At 44.9% G+C, this 18,193-nt stretch overlaps 2 protein-coding genes across 5 annotated transcripts in view; one reads left to right on the top strand and one right to left on the bottom strand.

Moving 5' to 3' along the window:
• Positions 1-283: 283 nt before the first annotated feature.
• On the bottom strand, positions 284-3,654 carry ndr2 (nodal-related 2). The gene is made up of 3 exons (XM_012831087.2): positions 3,382-3,654; positions 1,167-1,927; positions 284-898 (listed from the first exon to the last, which is right to left on the bottom strand). Exons 1-3 carry the CDS (start codon positions 3,638-3,640, stop codon positions 746-748), a joined length of 1,173 nt encoding a protein of 390 aa, XP_012686541.1. The 5' UTR covers positions 3,641-3,654; the 3' UTR covers positions 284-745.
• Positions 3,655-4,226: 572 nt separating this feature from the next.
• pald1a (phosphatase domain containing paladin 1a) overlaps positions 4,227-18,193 on the top strand; it is a 75,921-nt gene continuing 61,954 nt past the window's right edge. The window contains exon 1 of one of the 4 annotated variants that reach the window (XM_012831099.3): positions 4,227-4,457. Coding sequence is in view for 2 of the 4 variants with exons in the window: in XM_031560807.2 (XP_031416667.1) it covers positions 11,644-11,783 (140 nt within the window). In the remaining 2 variants the exon portion in view is untranslated. Of the gene's footprint in view, positions 4,458-11,581; positions 11,784-12,044; positions 12,159-18,193 lie in introns of those variants that run through there. The other 3 variants (XM_031560807.2, XM_031560806.2, XM_031560808.2) reach the window with 3 other exon arrangements.

The following is an 18,193-nucleotide window of genomic DNA, read 5'->3' as shown; positions in this document are numbered from 1 at the left end:
GAGCACTTCATAATGCTACTTTAAGATAATGATACGTTTGCCACCAGTATCAGACAATGTGTATATTATTATCTACTATGAGGAGGTATTCTTTTGCTAATACACTTTTTTCACCACTCCAGGTCTTCAGTTGACAAAACACCACATGTTCTGAATGTAGTTATGTACAATAAAGGAGATTCATTCTTGCAATAGATGTATTTCACATTGTTTTAATATCACTTGCAAAAATAACATTCACTTTTGAATGAATAATAATTTAGACATAAATATATTGGCTTTTAGTTAAATCTTATTTACAATTAGTATGAAAATGAAAATACATCAACAGTGCTTGAAATGTCTATGAGCTCACTGACTTATGCCTCAGTATAAGGCTTTCAGAGCATCCATGGACATTTAGGTTGTCTCTTAAATCCTAGGTGTCATACTAGGTGTGGCAGACAACACAACATGGAAGAGCTCACATATCCTCTTTTAAGTGTTTTAGATTAGTCCAGATGAGGCATCTCCCTGTCCGTGTCCAATTTAGCTTTACAGCGATGTTTCTGTGAGTAGACAACTGTAGATTGTTTCATCTCAGAAAACCAAATCGGCTGTCCAGGCTGTTGCCGATAGTTCCCAGTCTCCCAGCCTTGCTCTTTAGCAGCATCCTTTGATACGTCTACAGGAAAGGCCTTGATGTCCCCTCTGTGGCAGAATTCTCATCTACTGCAGTCAGCATTGTGGAGAAGCTCATTTGATTTCAGTGGCAGCCACACTCATCCACAATCATATCTTCATGATGCCTAAGAAGCATCTCCCCGTTCTCGTAGTAGAGCATGCTCAAAGGGCTCATTTTAGTGGGGGCGCAGCAGGCCGAGGCGACTCTGTTTGGGTGGTAGTACTTCAAGAGACTCTGTCACGGAAGAAAGAAAGAGAGAAAGCATGAGATTTGGGAGTTTTATGCTCAGATCAGACAGAACATTTCTTTCTGTGCCATTTGATTTACATCATATTGCAACAGATCAGAAATAAAGAGGAATCAACATGCATTTTAGATGATCAGATTTGCTACATGCCTGCTTACTAAAAGCACAATATGTCTTCACACAAATTCTCCGCAGGGATTTTGACATGCAGGTAGAGTCGGTCGTTAAGTGTTAAACCTTGAATAGCCCACTCACCTGCATGTAAGCATGATTTGTCGGCTGGAACTCCTCTCCAAGAGGATCGGGGCAGGTTCCCTCGCACCGATAGGCGTTGTACTTCTTGGGGAACACAATCCATGAGCCCCAGCCTATCTGGTTGAAATCCACATCCATCTTCACCCTCCGGCAGAGCGACGTGGGCTCCTCTTTCTTGGGCACCTCCAGGAACCTCAGGGGCTGCCCTCGACGCCCACGCTTGCTCCTTTGCCGCTTAGGCTTCTTCACCTCCTTGTTTTCGGTGTTGAAAAGGAACTTGGATTTTTCGGCCGTGTGCAGCAGGCTGGCCTTGTCCTGCGACCCCTTCTCTGAGCTGGTGTGCGAGAAAACCACCAAAAGTGCCCGGTTACTGACGAAATGCCGGGGCTTTGTGGACGTAGAGCGGAGCGAGCCGTGCTGAGCCTCCACATCTCTCTTCACCTTTGGTGGCCTCCATGCTCTGCCTGGAGGTTGTTCACCCATCCAGCCCAGGACTTGATTGGTGACATTGTACACCCTCCAGTGGCCTGAAGAGCTGACCATGGAAGAGGCAGGGAGGAGGCCCAGGGACTGCTGCTCCATGCAGGGGGCCTGCATCTGGCAGGGGTGGGCCTGCTTGTGCAGCAGCTCCACAGTGATGTCCACTCGGTTAGGGACCCGGGGCAGCCGGATCCGGAGCTCGGTGGCCTGGATCTTTACGTCAGCCAGCAGTGAGGAGAAGTCAAAGGTCACCACCCAGTGTCTGCCTCTGTGGTCCAGACCTGAAAAAAAGAAGTCACATTCAAATGTGAGCCTACGATCATTTTTAGTATTGGCAGGATGTACAACTGTGAACTGAATGCAAAGATTGGACTTCGGGATGCTTCAGCCTGTCCACAAATATTTTATCTTGGGTAGCCTAAACAGAACATGCACCAAAATGTTATACTGACAGATGTAGATTTCTTAGTAATTAGTTAATTAGTTTACATTTCAAGTTAGTTTTCTTCAGTTGGACGACTTAACTGCATCATTTATTATTCTGCTTAAAAGGTTGTTAATGCTGCTGCAATGAAAGCCAAGGACACAAGACAATTAGAATGAGAAAAGTGAAGGAATACACATAGATGAGACCCATATTCATTACAGGGCTGATGTGCACCCTTGAGTGTAGTGTATTAGGGCTTGAGCATTTGCATGAACTAAACTGCAAATAGCCCTGGTCCAATTAAGAACGTTTCCTAGATCAAAGGACAGTTAACCAGTCCCTACCTCATTACTAGAAATAATATAAGAACTGTTACAATACTGTAATAGCCAATATTCTATATTAAACCTTAATCTGTAATATATTCGCTCATAACCCATTTCAGTTTCAGTCACTTATGGCCAACTTGGCTGTAGCCTGACTATTGAGTATTGTTTGTAATTAGGACTAGAGGTCCAACCATGTATAAATATTGTGTCATTAAAGTGGTGTTATTAAACAATAAGCCTAAATGGTTTTATTAATTACTTTCGTTCATTTTAATTAAGAGGTTTCGGCAATCATGTCGTATAAGCTTATAGGCCTACTAAAAAAAGCGTTTAAAGTTGCGCATAGCCATTGGACTAATCCACTCAAAGCAAACACCGGATCGAAACCAATCATTTAACACATCTATTGCTTGGCTTCCGCATATCCTCATGCAAACAAATAGGCTACAACTTTCTCACCTAGCAGCAATGTTAAATTAGCTCGTTCGCAGGCGCCCAGTCTCTACACGTTAGAGCCCGCCTGCCAGCGACCGCTAATCTAATCAGCGGACGTGTGAAAAGAACTGAGACTGGATGTTGATTTGAGTTTAACAACTGATTTGTATAGGAATGTCTGACAAGATGCGTAATCAACATCACCGGGTTAATGCAAGAGAGGTTTGCTTTGAGCATTAGACCTAAGACTTGTCCTCTCAACACGCTGATCTTTAAGCCTATTCATGGAAGAAAAAATGTGAATTGAGGCCACCTAAAGTTGTCTGGCACTGGCAGTTAGGCGCTGTGCTGTCCTCAAATAATGACTGTGGATTAAAATGTATTCCAAAGAAATAAAATGTAGCGTTCACAAAAAAAAAAGTGGACTGCGAACCAACCTCAAAGTGCTTTCCCCAAACTATGTCCAATGCCTCCAACGGGCCTATACACTTGCGCTAGAAATGTTTTAAAAAAGTAAAATTAAGAAGAAATGAAAAAACCTTACTTTTTGCCATTATACTCCGAACAGTGTCCGCTTGTTTGACCGTGTCCTCCTCCATTAATTCCACTGGTCGCGTGTGATTGCTGGTAAAAGTCCGATAAAGGTGCATCATGTACGAAGGTAAATGATGCCGAGGAATACGCTCTGTGGAAATCCTATGGTGCGGTAGTTTAACTATTCCATCCAGGCTTCTCTGCAGCCCTAATGTCTCCGACAGCATATGAGAGTACAGCAGCACACGCAATACTCCGAACACATGCATGATGAGGACCTGGCTCCAAATGACAGGTTTCTTGGGTACAGGGCAAGTAGGCTTTTATACTGTCACCACCCCATGATGCATACTTAACAAGTAGCAGAGGACATTAAAGGAAATTGACGTGCTTCTTCAAGGCTTGACATGACAGGTCATCAGCTATTGAATTGTTAATGAGGGGACAGCGCGCATGAATGCGCGATGAATATCACGTCTTCAGAACACCTTGTACTGAATTACACTGAAGGGCAATTGATATTTTGTGTTACCCTTTGAAGCAGGTATAAGCTTAACTCAGACACACTCTTGTTAACAAAACTGTGTGTGGAAGCGCGCTGAGGTATTTCAAAGACACACAACTGACCTTATACCATCCAGTGACCTAGACAAAACACTGACGTAAAACTTTTCACGTCTTGGCATGACAGATTGCCAGAGAAGACACTTTTCATAAACATTATTATTTTCAAACTGTCCACATATATTGAATACCATGAAGTCATGACAATTAGGAGCCCCCGCTATAAAATCTAAATTGATGTTGCCAGTACATTGGGAGGTGCACTGATTTAACGAACACTTGAATGAACCAAGACAGTGCGCATGCCCATCAGCTCCCTGATCATTCACAAAGTGCTGCGTTTTCCTTTGAAAAAAAGGGGCTAGACGGCACCAAACGACGAGAAACATATTGTAAAAAGCAACAGTTCATTTTGAAAACAGGTGATCTTGTAGTTGGAAAGTTCAGTGCACAGTAAATAAGACAAAGGAAACTTTTTTTTTCTGTTTTTGGACTCGATAGTCAATCGTCAGCGCTGCAATGGTAAGTCTTTAGAGTTTGCTCGCAGGGATCTCATTTCCTGACCCCGCGAAGCCACGCTACTCTTTGATGATAACATGATACTCAACATCTTTCCTAATCTCTAAATTATTTGGTCTTTAGCTGGGCAAGTGCCCAATTATGTATATGTGTGTGTTCTGCAAAACGCTCCAAAAAGTAGCGTAGCTCTTATGCTACAGTTGTTTGTTTCGTGGCATGTGCTTGGAATTACCAACAAGCTCCCAGTTAACTGCATGGGACAACTTTCTGAGACTTTCTTATCAAAGGATTTTCGCTTTTACAGCCATCGGGTGATGCGAATTAGGTGTAAACGACTTTGAGATACGATGAAACAGAATTAGATTTACTCGGCGTTTGACGATAAATCATTCTTTAAAGTTGGTTTCACCGCAACGATAGAATTTTATGCAACTAGCATGCCTTAGGCTACCCTTAATGCCACTGTAGTGGATTTACGGGATGGCTGGGGTTTAATTTGAAGCGTGTTTACTGTGACAATATTTGGTGCTAAAATGCTAATTGCAACAAGGCAATTCCCATATCATAAGTCTTATCTAGATACATTACTTGACCAACTTTTTCGCACCTCTTGTGTTAAGCGCGTATTTTCATTCTCACTGTAGTATCGGCCCTAACCGCTAACTATAGACATAGCTTATCCTACAATATTAATTAAGGCGGGGTCAGTTCACGCAGTTGTATTTACAAACAAGTGCTCCTGTGAGATGGACAACTTTATGCTAATTGTTTTGGACAACAATAATGACCTCTTTGATTAGAAAGCGGTAATATCAGCCTTTTGTCAGGACGAGGTCTGAAGCGAACAATATAACAACGCTGTGCAGTAGAATGACACCAATTTTATTAATCCTTTATTGGTGTGACGACCGCTTAAGAAGACTTCAGACTGACGTTAAGTTTTCTTTTCTCCTCGATGAAACTTACTTTTGAAATCTGATCACCTTTTAGAAAAACGGTTTATTTTGACTATTAATTTGTCACTGTTGTAATGCAAATGATCTTTCTTGGCTTGTGCCATCGAAAGCAGGGAATATAGGGATTAATCAAGGTCAAGGAGTCGATTAGTGCCCCTAATCAAGTACTTTTTGAAGACGTGAGTCATACTCAAACGGGTTGAGGCAGCGTCATAAGGTCTCATGCCATACATGACTTTAAAAGCATGCAAATTAGCCGTTCTTACAAGAGACACCCCATGTGAGTCCTCATGACTAGTATCATACCGTTTTGTTTTAAAGGGGTTGGATTTGATGTTATAGGTATTGTAGAGTGGTATTTCCCACTTTTCACCTCTGACCTTTTAGGACATTCCGTCTAACATTGGTGTTTGGTGATAACTAGATACAGTGATTTACTGTACAAAAGTGTATTTGTGCTTCTGTTTCTACACTACAGACAGGTCAGAACACAATTGATAATGTAGTGTGTAATGGAGGAGGCTTAGTGTTGGTACTTATGTTCATTCTAGGCAGCAAAAGAAAGCTTTACGTACGTCTTGAAAGGGAGCCTGTGTTCACATATTAGATTTTTTTCTTTTGCAAGTGGATATTACGAATAAGGAAGGATTAAGGATATTATTGGAGCTGCTGAGGATATGATGACTGGATACACTGGTGGTGTGACCCGTCCTTATAGAATATCCATGGGCCGCTACCACTTAGTCACATAAAGAATGTGACATTTGTCCATGGTATGCAAGAACAGTCTTAGTGAATTATATGTGTGTTGTAAATCATATGAAGCAGATGCAAGCAATTCCTTGAGTCCCGAGAGGATGACTTTGGTTGGTTGAGTTGGCCATATCGTGCCTGCAGATTTGACTTTTGCCACCAGATGTCACCTGCCTTACTACATTTCTTACACTAATGTAACAAGATCCTTGCAGATTGACATTTTCCTGCTTAAATGTGTCAGTAATTACATAGTTCCTTTGAATGGAATTCCACGTAAGCACTCATACTGTGCATACATTTATATATTCAGTCTGAAATGGGCATAGACACGACCCACGGGCATACTGATCCCCTCCCCCCGCCCTTCACTTTGGTGTGGCCCCACCAAGCTAGTGCAGGCTTTCTCCTAACATGACTATCCTTGAAAAGGAAAATGCCTGAAACGGTTATTTCTGTGCAACACTATGATATGGTGTTTGATACTCCATGAGACTCCTTTCTTTCCAGTGGAATGCAGCAATTCTCTAATTTTCATACCATGTTCCCATTGCCTTGATCTGTCATGGTAAAAAGTGATGTGGAGGTGTGCACACACAGAACTAGTTTGCTCCAGATGCAAGACAGAATGCACCATCCAGCTTCTAAAGATGTCTACACTCTGTGTTAAGCTCCCAAATAATTAAAACTCAAGACGCACTTAAGACTCTCATAATTTCTGATTCTCTTGTCTTTCTATTTGTCATTTTGCCATAGCGATAAACTTGAGGCCTGTAATTAGCAAAACACACCAGGATCCGTCCCAGTCCCAAGGTCCGTGTGTATGGGAAAAGAATAGGAAGGGTCCTGATGGGAATCACGTGTGTGTCCTCTGTTGGATCTATGCCTTCAGTATGATGCCTCTCCTGAGGGAAGGAAGGGCTCCTTCTTTGCTCGTGGCTCGTTTTCCCGTCTGTGTTTACATTTTTGTCCAGACAGCCGCGTTGAAGCTTCTCTGCTCGACAGTCGGGCTTGGGAGAAGGACGTCTGTATACACAGGTGTCGGTGTTCTGGAAGAGAGGAGCCTGAGGCCAGACAGAAAAAGGATGTGAAATAAAAGAACACCCACACACACACACACACACACACACACACACACACACACACACAAATCCTCTTTGTTTGGTGATGGGGCACCTGCCTGAAATCCCACTGTCCTTTCCTTTGTTTGATTGACATAGAAAGATGGAGAGAGAGAGATAAACATAGAGAAGGAGAGTGACAGAAAGGGTTTAAGGAACTACACTGGTTCCTCGTATATTCGTGTCCTCTTGAATAGATCCTTTTGTATTGAATGACAGGACCAACACCAGGAAGAGTATTTTTGTTATAGCAGGGTGAATTATGGTCAATAAAACAAGGTCTCTATAAAATGAATCTATATCTGTGTCCATAAATATTCATATGACATCACTAGGTCAGGAGGAAGTGTGAAAGAGCGATAGATGGATACAGGGAGACAGGAATTTCGGAAACCGCACTCATTCTTCATATATTGTTGTCTTTTGGAATACATCCCCCTGCTTTCATGCTCTTGGTTGGATGTATCAAGAGTGAAATGAACGTGAGCGTGTGTGTGCCTCCATACCAACTTCATGTCTGGCGTATGCACATTTCTAAGGGGTTTTAGTCAGTTGGCAACACGTATTACAATTTAGTTTATGAGTCTGTAGGCCATGTGTGAACTATAACTCTTCAGAATCATTTACACAGTATTGACACACAGGCCTTTTCAGAAAAAAATAGCACATCAGGGTGTATGCAGTTAAATAAGTGGACATGTAAGTATGCGCAAATGCTGTACTATGCAATACAAAGTCTAATAATAATGGCAGCTTTAACCTGATTAGACAATATTTCCAATGGCAGAATGAAAAGGGAACATGTATTTAATGAAGTCCCTTTTTTTTCTTCTTCTTTCTGTCCAATGATGATGGCTAATCAACCATTTCAGATTTACATAGCTATCCTCCTGGAACTCTGTGCTGAATTGGGTGTGACTTTAGAATGGGATGCTGCAAGGAGTCACGCCTTTGCCCGTTCCCTTACAAGTGCTTACCACTCTGGGGGTCTTGACAACAGGGGAATTCCAGAGGGAATTGGCTGACCAGTCAGGATGGGATGGGATCATCTGTATGTCAGCCAGGTAGAAAGTTCCGATATGATGTGATTGACCAGGCTAATATTGAAGTGAGAGCAGCTTTCCCCAATGTAATTGGTGCGCTTGACTGTCCAAGGCATTCTCATTCCATCGTCATGCTAATGATCTGTGATGCAGAAACGATGCAGACCAATATAGTGGTGATATGATTGGGATGTACAAAGAAAGTTGAACGCGCACGGTTTCATACATCTAAAAAAAAATGTGTGCGTACGCAGCTTCAGCTTCATGCATGGCTATGTTTTAGTGTGAATTCAATTCAAGGCTTTGTACATGAAACCCCAGGAAGATCAACCATATCCCTGCTTCTTGTATAAGGACACGAGGAAGTCCACTGTGCTTATACAGCCAAGATGATATATCTCAAGTGCTACAGCCAGGTCATGCTAACAACAGGGAAGGAAGGCCAAGTCAGTATCTGTCTCTTTTCCTCAGTGTGGTGTTAGATTTTGAAGTTTCCTTTCCCCCTGTGAGGTGGTGGTCTTTGAGAGCAGGGTAGAAGAGCAGAACCGCGTCAGAGCCGGTGTTGTTTTCTGTCGGCACACTTAAGAACCTCATCAAAGGCCGCCAGCACAGCTGGAACAGGAAGGAAGGAACAGGTGTGGTGGCAGCGAACGCAGCGCAAACAGACGCTAGCCAGTGCCGATCAACTGGGAAATTTTGAAGAGCCCAATGGCCTGGTATATTTTTAGAAACAACGACACCCCCCCCCCCCCCCCTCCCCGCACGCTCCCCCGCCAATCTGGAGCACTCAAGAAAGGAATAGTTTAGAAAAATAATTGTTTTGCACTCATGTTCTTGTGGTCTAGGGCTCCGCTCACAGCTTCACAACAGCGAGAGACGACGAGGGAGAAGAACAGATTTGTATTTTCCAGAGACCGTAGCCAATCGCGTCTAGAGAGCGCCAACAGTGCCTCTGGTGTGTATCAGACATGTCATCTTCTGTATGATTTAGTGCTGTTTATGTACAGACTCTACATCAAGCTGTGCTCTCACTCTCAAGGAGGGAGAGGGGTCCGTTTGGAGAACCTTCGGAGATAGAACTGGCTCATTTCCTGCGTCTGCTCCCTGTTTGGAAGACTGCAGGGACACATTAGCGGGGTCCAGAAACATGAGCTGCAAATTTGGGAACGAGGCCCGGTTCTGTGGCTGATGTTCTATGGGATGTGATGACTCGCCGGCATCCAGCACAGCCTGAAGGCTTCAAGGGTTCTTGGGTTTATGTCCAGGACCATTAGAGAAACCCTCAGATCTATCTCCGATCCCTCTGGGTTTGTTGGTTCTAGGAGTTTTTTTTTTTTTATATATAAAAAAACCCCCTTCATGGTCCCACAGAACCCCTTTTCTTTCAGCCAGGGCTCTCTAGCTGTGTGGAAAGGGTTTATGTGTAACCTTTAACCCTTTATAGCTTTTGACATATACGTATGAGGGACTGTGGTCCCTGAGAGGCTTGGTGATGATGCTGAGTTTCAGCATTATCAAATAAAAGGTCATGGGTTCAATTCCCAGGTTTCATCACTCATTAACTGCACACCTTCAGGCATGGTACCAAGTTGAGATGTGGGTTCGTCTATGTTTACGGAAATGCAAAGTTAGCTCAGCCAATCACCTCCAGGCAGTATACCGCAGCACTAGTTGAACTTTACCACCAAGGTGTGATGTTCACTCTGGGATCCCCTGGCGGGAGCTAGTTTGTCCCTTAAGCCCTGTGTCCACACTGTTTGTTTGAAGAGGTCAGAGGATTGCCGTAAGTGGCTTAAAAAAAAATCAGGAAGCTCACAGGCTGGTTGCCAGTTTGCGTCCTCGGGAGGAGGAAGATGCCCGTGCCACTAAGCTCTACGCCGTTAATGGCGGGTAGTGTTTGCCCAGCTGTACGACTGTTTGCTGTGCGAGCAGCTACAACTTAATTGCCAATGAATGAAGCAATTAGAGCATCACGTTGAATTACGCAAGACAAACCACTACAGGTCTCTGGCTCTTTGCCAGAGTGTTTAACTTGCCCCCCCCCCCCTTCCTGAACCTCCACCCACCTTTTCTCTGAACAGTTCCCAACCCCCAGGGGAGTCCCTTGTAGTGGTCTCTTTTCATAGGGGTGGGGTGGGGGGGTGGGGGGGGGGGGGGGGTTCTGTCATGTGTAGGAGGAGTCCTGACCTGTGACCTCTGACCTGTGAGCTTGTTATTGGCTGGAGAGGTAGTCTGTGGAGAGAGAGGATCACATTCACACAGGACTTTCCCCCCTATCCTTAACACACTCACACACACGCGCACACACACACACGCACGCACGCACGCACCCACACATACACATACATACATGTGGGTGGTCACTTTTGCTGCGTTCTATTTACCTCGAAAGTTGGAAATGACATCACACCCGAGATGTCTGCATTCCAGTACAACAAGTCTGAAAACAAACCGTTGTTGTTAGCAATAGCATTTGTTGACCATTGTTAACAACTCATTACATGGTGTTTTGCAAATACAAACATCATAGCAACATCCAAAGATAGAAGTTGGACAGTACTGTGTGTACGACAGTGACGCACAAATAAGACTAAAGTGCCAATAAACACTTTATCACTACAGCTTTAATTTTACGGAGCAGCCATCTTTGATTCTGATGTTGGGGGTCGGTGAGGTTTGTCAAAATCCGACTTAAGGGGGCGTTCAAGTTGAAATTTCCGATTTTCAGAAAATCAGACTTCCCATTTCAAATGGAACACATTGTTATTCTTCCCCATACACACAAGCACAGAGGTGGTCACATGTTTTTACACACACACACACACACACACACACACACACACACACACACACACACACACAGAGACAGAGAGACACGGGTGTGCTTATGTGCTCACAGAAGCATGGGTGCGCACACGCACAAAGACACTCACTCTGTTGCTCACACTGACAGCCACATGCTGATTTACTGAACTGTTCCTGTGATGTGTAGCCTCCCCCTTCCCCTCCCTCCCTGTCTCCTCCTTCCTCTCCTCTCCTCTCAGGGTGCTTCCGCTTGTCCTCCGCCGCTGCAGCGGGTTGTAGGCATTGCCACTGCCTCAGCTCTCTCTCTTTATAAGGACACGGCACTCCTTCAGAGCCCTGCCCCCGCGCTCGGGAATCACCCCCTCTCTCTCTCTCTCTCTCTCTCTCTTTCATTCGCTCTTGCTCTCTGTCAAACGTACACACAAACTCACACACTTGCAGTCCTGCCGGCTCGATCAGCCCCAAGTCGTTGTCTGAGTGAGACCAGCACTGAATAGCTCGGCACTTGCCTATGCCACTCGCCCTCCCACCCGGACTCCTTCATCTCTTCCTCCTCCTCCTCCTCCTCGCCGCCTCCACTCTTCAGTGTTTTGTTTTAGGATTAAAAACGAAGGCTCTCTTGGATGGTCTCGAGGACGTGGACGGTGCAAGGTACGCTTTAAGTGTTGTTCTTTAAACGGAAGACTTCAGTTTCGAAGCCTCTCGGGGGTCTCACTCTGCCGGTGGCTTGAAGAGCTTTCAAGTGCCGGAGAGGGTTCGGGACAGACGAGCGGCTTTGAAGAGTGTGTGTGTGTGTGTGTGTGTGTGTGTGTGTGTGTGTGTGTGTGTGTGTGTGTGTGTGTGTGTGTGTGTGTGTGTGTGTGTGTGTGTGTGTGTGTGTGTGTGTGTGTGTGTGTGTGTGTGTGTGTGTGCTCTTGCCGGTGACGCATGCACTGGCACTAGGGGTGAACTTGTTTCTGTGTGTGTCGTCTCGTCTCGGACTTGGTTATTTCTCTGTTCTTATTGAAAGAAAGCTCAGGATTGGAGGTGAGTGGAAGTGTCAATCGAAGTGACAATGAGGTGCCTTTTTTCTGCATTTGTGTTGAACTTTCATGAATTTGTAACTTGATGAAGTTGCGTAGTCGTTATGGTATTTTAGGTTAGTCGGTGGAACAATCTGGATTGTGATGGCCTAACCTCATACCACGGCGAGGTCGGAACAGAACAGGCATTGACTCCCAAGCAGCTGTGCCTATAGAAGTCTACAGTTGTTCTACTTCATTTTACTTCGTTCTACTACTCTTGTCCTGACAGTTGTCTTACGTTGGGTTATACAGACGGTTGTCAAGGCGGTAGACTTTAGAATTATAGTTTGTGTGTTCTAGTCAGTTTATGCCAGTGTGTGTGTACTGAAGCTTGTGACATTAGTGTGATGGGGCACATTTGATGTGTGTGTGTGTGTGTGTGTGTGTGTTTGCGTTTGCCATTGGTGAAAAAAGCCCACCAGTTGACCTCATGGTGCGGACTTGTGCAAGTCCTAAAAAGCACAGTGAGGTTGAGACACGAAAGCCACATTTCATAAGGCCCTGCAAATCGCGGGGGATGGAACTGCCAACTGAAAATTAAATAGAAATTATAGGCGCAGAAACTAAAATGGATCTCACACAGTCAGCATTTACCCTCTTGTGTTTTTTTGACGAGGCTTTGTCAGGAGGATTTTAAGCAGGGCTCAGTTTTGTTTTCAGGTCTTTTGCTGGCGTTTCTGGGTCACGATTTAGACACAGGATGACAGTTTGTCTGGGTGTGGGTGGGTGTGTGTGTGTGTCATTGGGAGCAGTTAAGAAAGGGGTGTGTGTGTGTGTGTGTGTGTGTGTGTGTGTGTGTGAGTGAGGGTAGATTCAGCTGTTCAAGGCAAAGCCCTCTGTGTGTTTCAGTCAAACTGGCAGCAGGTTTTGGGATTGCTCTACATGGTCTGGCATACCAGGCAATCAAACAGAAAGTCATCTGGCTAACACGCTAAGAACAGAATCTGTGCATCCCCTCAATTCTATTCTTATAATAATTGTACCAAGAATGTCAAATTACAACCTGGGTCCAATCGCACGGGGGCACAGTGAATATGTGATCAGATTCAAAGATGGTCTGTAAAAGCTCTAGTTACAAGATTTACTTGAAGGCAGTTTTTTGAAAGAAGAGGCCTTGGCCTAAAAACTTGGCCTAGAGCTTTGTGAGCCGTCGTAATTCATTAAAGATCTCTTTATTACTGTGTTGAAGACCTTAGTACTCTTTAGTAAGCTTTTAAAATGGTCTCTTATCTTGTCCTTGTATGTCTTTAGCACATTTTGCTGGGTAAAAAATGTGTGTGTTTCAGCTTCAAGGTTCTTGTGTTGGAGAAAAGCATCATTAAATGCTAAATGATTCAGTAGCCTCTTCTATGACATTTTCACATTGGCACATTTTAATGGGCAAAGCACTCCAGTAAATAACCTCGCAGGAAGATTGTCATATCAAGGACGTATCTGTTATTAGAAATGTAGTCTGTTCCTTAATCTGAAGTCTTCCAAAGGGGAAGGGAAGCCTGAAAGAACTCGTAATAACTAGTCCATTTAAACTTTTATCTTCTAGCACATTTTCTGTCTTCAAGTTGTGCTTAAGCTTGGGCGTGTGAATGATACAAGGACCGCAAACGCCAGAGACGTCTTCGACTGCTCTTGCGGTCTTTGCACCTCGTCAACACCAGGTCTTGACACAGACTAGCCTGTTGACATCAATCAGAGCACGTGTCTCTGGTTCTCCTTCGATTCTGGGCACTCTCCCTGTTCATGCAGCTGGCTGGTTTCTTTTTGAGGAGGGCAAGCACGGACAGAATTAAAAGAACGGGTACGGTTTGTGCAAGTGGCATTTCACACAATTGTTGCGCCATTTGTTTGTGAGAAGTAACAGCACCTGAGAGGCGCAGCCCTTAACCGAAATGCCCTCGGTGGCGAAACAACGGGAAGTGATGGGAGGAAGTGGTCGCTTCCTGCGCCTCACGCCCAGTCGAGCAGCGCAGCGCACACTGGGGTTTGGTTCCTCCAGCAGAAGAGCTCTCGAGTCAATCACTAGCTGCAGCACAGTCACTGCTCCACAGCCGCTGTGATTTGTCTCATAAGGATGACCAAAACATGGCCCAAGAAGTTTATGGTGTATTGAATCTTTGATTCCTGAACTTTGATCATGTTTTGTAAATCATGTTTGGTCTGTCCAAAGTCTTATGATCTCTCGTGACGTCTTGAAGTGGTTGTTTGACGGGAGCATGCGTTACGCATAAAGACGACAGCAACACAGGAAGTAGATGGTTGCCAATATGCCAAAACAGAAAATCTTTGACCGTGTTATTGCTTGTCTCTGTGATGTGCATCATTATTTTGAAATGACTGAGCACAGAGCTGAGGCTGTGATGGGAAATGTGTCCACAGTTATTAAAAGGATAATGAAAGTGCTTATGTACAGGAACATCAATTTCAACATGTCCGCTCAACAAAAGGTTTTGGGAAGCTGTGGTGTGTGTGTGTGTGTGCCAGTTGTGGTGATTTGGAGTGAGTGTGTATGAGGACTATGGGGCAGGGTTCCCAAGGTCATGGAAATCCTGGAAAAGTCATGAAATTAAGTCAATTATTTAGACAAAATATAGGAATTTAATATAAAAATAATATGCATTGATGATGATGATGCTGGACCTCTTTTCTTTAGTAGTAGCATCATCACAGGCCTCATGAGACTCATGCACACAACTGCTGCTGGAATAAATCCTAGAGGAAACGGTTGTCGTTTAACTTTCAATCAATAATTAAGCCCAACTTGTGAAGTAATGGACGCAACTTTGTGTATTTGTAGGTTGTGAAAGGTCACGGCAATTTAATTCAAATGTTGTCAATGAAAGTAGGTGGGAACCCTATGATGAAGCATTTGGCAAAGGCACAGAATGCTGTTGACTATGGCTATTTGTCTTTGTGTGTGTGTGTGTGTGTGTGTGTGTGTGTGTGTGTGGCTAGGAAATGATGAATGAAAACAAAAGACATTTTTTCGGAGCAGGGAGGAAGCACCCCTCCATCTCTGCCGGTGTTGAGGTCATTTCCGTCAGCAGTCATTGCAGTCAGCTCCAACATCTCACAACGTCCTGTGGAGACACATGTCCTCATGACCTATGTGCACTGTGAGGAAAGATACTGACAGTCACTCGGAGACGTTTCAACCCCCCACCCTAGACATGCTCCCTCCCTCTCCGCCCACTTCCTGTAGAGGTGTGCTAGTGCTTCCTGTGTCAGAGTGGACTTATGCTGGGGGCCACAGTGCACTTATGCTGGGGGCCACAGTGCACTTATGCTGGGGGCCACAGTGGACATGCTGGGGGCCACAGTGCACTTATGCTGGGGGCCACAGGGCCACAGTGCACTTATGCTGGGGGCCACAGTGCACTTATGCTGGGGGCCACAGTGGACTTATGCTGGGGGCCACAGTGGACTTATGCTGGGGGCCACAGTGCACTTATGCTGGGGGCCACAGTGCACTTATGCTGGGGGCCACAGTGGACATGCTGGGGGCCACAGTGGACTTATGCTGGGGGCCACAGTGCCTCTTACACTTTTTGAGTGGTAAACACACATATTTTAACACATGTACTGAAACTGAAAGTAGATTAAAGAAATTGAAACTGAATATGTAACTATTCAGATTATGTATTTATCTTGAAATGAAATGGGACTGAATTTAATCATTGTGCCTTTTTCAGAAGTTAAATAATTCCGGAGACCTTTTTATATCTGGTCTTTGTGTGAAACAAAGAGAGCACAGACAATTTCAAAGAATGCCCTCAGGATATTTCATTATTCTGTATTACATTTCTTTTGCTTTAAAATTGGAATGAAATGAGTTTTCCTCTATTTAAAGCATAAATTCATTTTCCAGGCTCCTTTTGGTGGTTTGGTGGTTATTCCCTCCATAGATGTTTGATGACGTCATGTAAGCTTCGGTTTTCTCAGTCTGGGCCATATTCCACTGATTCCAATGGTCCGTTTATTCGATGTCCTGAGTCTTAGATGATGGTGTCACATTGTCCTGGAGACTCGTGACCGTGGTGGTGGTGGTGGTGAGGAGGCTGTGGCCACACTTGTACAATCAGCAGATTTTTGCTGCCCTTAGCTAAGAAGAGCTCAAGTGGCCCAATGTAGGAGCCTGTTGCTAATGATATACAGCTCTACTGATATACAGCTCTACTGATGTACAGCTCTAGTCCATATTTGCTCCTCTACAAAAATGGACAGTCTTTGCATATGTGCAAACCGTGGCCTAGCTGTGGGCTTCTGCAGAGAGAAACAAAACGGTGTGATCCTGTAGATACGCTGTTCTTTTCCCACATCAGTTGACCTGTGTTGTCCTTTGCTTGTCGTGGGCATGCAGGCAAACGAGTTTTTCGGAGAACCCTGTTGTGTGTGTGCATAGTGGCCAGTCATCCCTTCCCAGGTCAGTAAGTGGGCAGGGAACTCTGAACGGACACTTGCTCTTAGTTGGAAGGCATTGAAACTGAAAACCATATTTACATGATCTTTTATCTAAGAAACATGGCATACAGTATTAGAATATGACTGATGTGGCTTGCTTAACTTAGAAGAGTTGTAGGTGAATGTATAGATGTGTTCTGTCAGTAAATCCATTTGCGGGGTGGTGTGAGGCATAACCGACCGCCTGCCATAACAAAGACACCACAATCACAAATCAAAATGTTAGTTTTGCATACTTTGTCATGTGTGACCAGGATGTTGTTTCTGGTTTTGTCATTCATTTATTCTGAATGTCCTTCCCTGTTTCAACCCTTACGAGACCCCTAAGCGGTCAGCCCACATCCACTGCGATCCACAGCAGGTTCCTCAGCATCTCTTTAAGATCGCTGACCGATATGATATTGGCATTGCTCTCAGGTCTGTTTTCAACCCTGTGCTTTGGCTCCGACGCCGCTCCCACGCTTGATCCGAAACCGAGAAAAATAGATGAGAAAGAAGGGGAAGAAAAAGAAACACACCGTGTTTCCTCTCATCGTCTCCTGCGCAGCCCAGCCGCGTGTGTGTGTGTGTGTGTGTGTGTGTGTTCTGTGTGTGTGTGTGTGTGTGTGTGTGTTCTGTCTGTGTGCGCCGTTCTCCCGCCCTCTTCGTCTCCTAAGAATGAGGAGCCCCCTTCTCCGCATCCTTCCTCTTATTAGCGCACCCTAAGGCAGATGCATCCTGCAGCTGCACGCTCCATCCTGTCTGTGCGTTTAGAGCCCTCTTTTGTCTCACTCACTGGCTCACTCACTCTCTCTCTCACTCACTCGTCCGCTCGCTCACTTGCTAGCTCTCGCACTCTGAGCGAGTTGGGATGCCGCCGGAATTTCAATCAGCCAAGGCTGAAAGAGGCGACATGGGGCTCAGTATCCCCCCCCCACACACACACACACACACACACACACACACACACACACACACTCACACTCCCCACCCTCCATTCTCACCCATTGCTCTTTCTCTGTGGTCTCAGGAAAAGTCTCTCTGACCAGCCAGCCAGCCAGCCAGCCAGCCAGCCCCCCCCACACACACACACACACACACACACAGCCAGGAGGGAGGCAGGGGAGGCTTTTGGATTCTGTCATGCTAGTGGCAGACCAGTTTCATTTGAATGGGTCACAAAAGATTGGCTTTTTGGAAGAATGTGCCTTCCCTCCCAACCCTCCACACTCTCACCGAACCCCCCTCCCCCCCCCTCAAACCCCTGTTTTTGTCTGACTGGAACTGGAACTGCATGACATTATTGGGGAAACGGATGGATAGATTTGGGTCGCATTTCATATCAAATGTTCCATTGACCTTTTGTTAATGTTGGAATGGGAACATTGCTCAGAGGATGGGCATGTCTAATTCAGTTCTTGTCAGTGATTCTTGTACGCTTGGCAGCAATTGATTTATTGTTCAACTTAAGGTCAGCTTAAGCATTCACCTTGGAGTCAGTACTCCCAAGTGTCCTGCTCAGGTTATAAACGTATTGCATGAATGTACAAAAGTTACAATAAG

Source organism: Clupea harengus, chromosome 23 (assembly GCF_900700415.2).
Source record: "Clupea harengus chromosome 23, Ch_v2.0.2, whole genome shotgun sequence".
Lineage (NCBI taxonomy): Eukaryota > Metazoa > Chordata > Actinopteri > Clupeiformes > Clupeidae > Clupea > Clupea harengus.
This window is presented reverse-complemented; position numbering and strand designations above follow the sequence as displayed.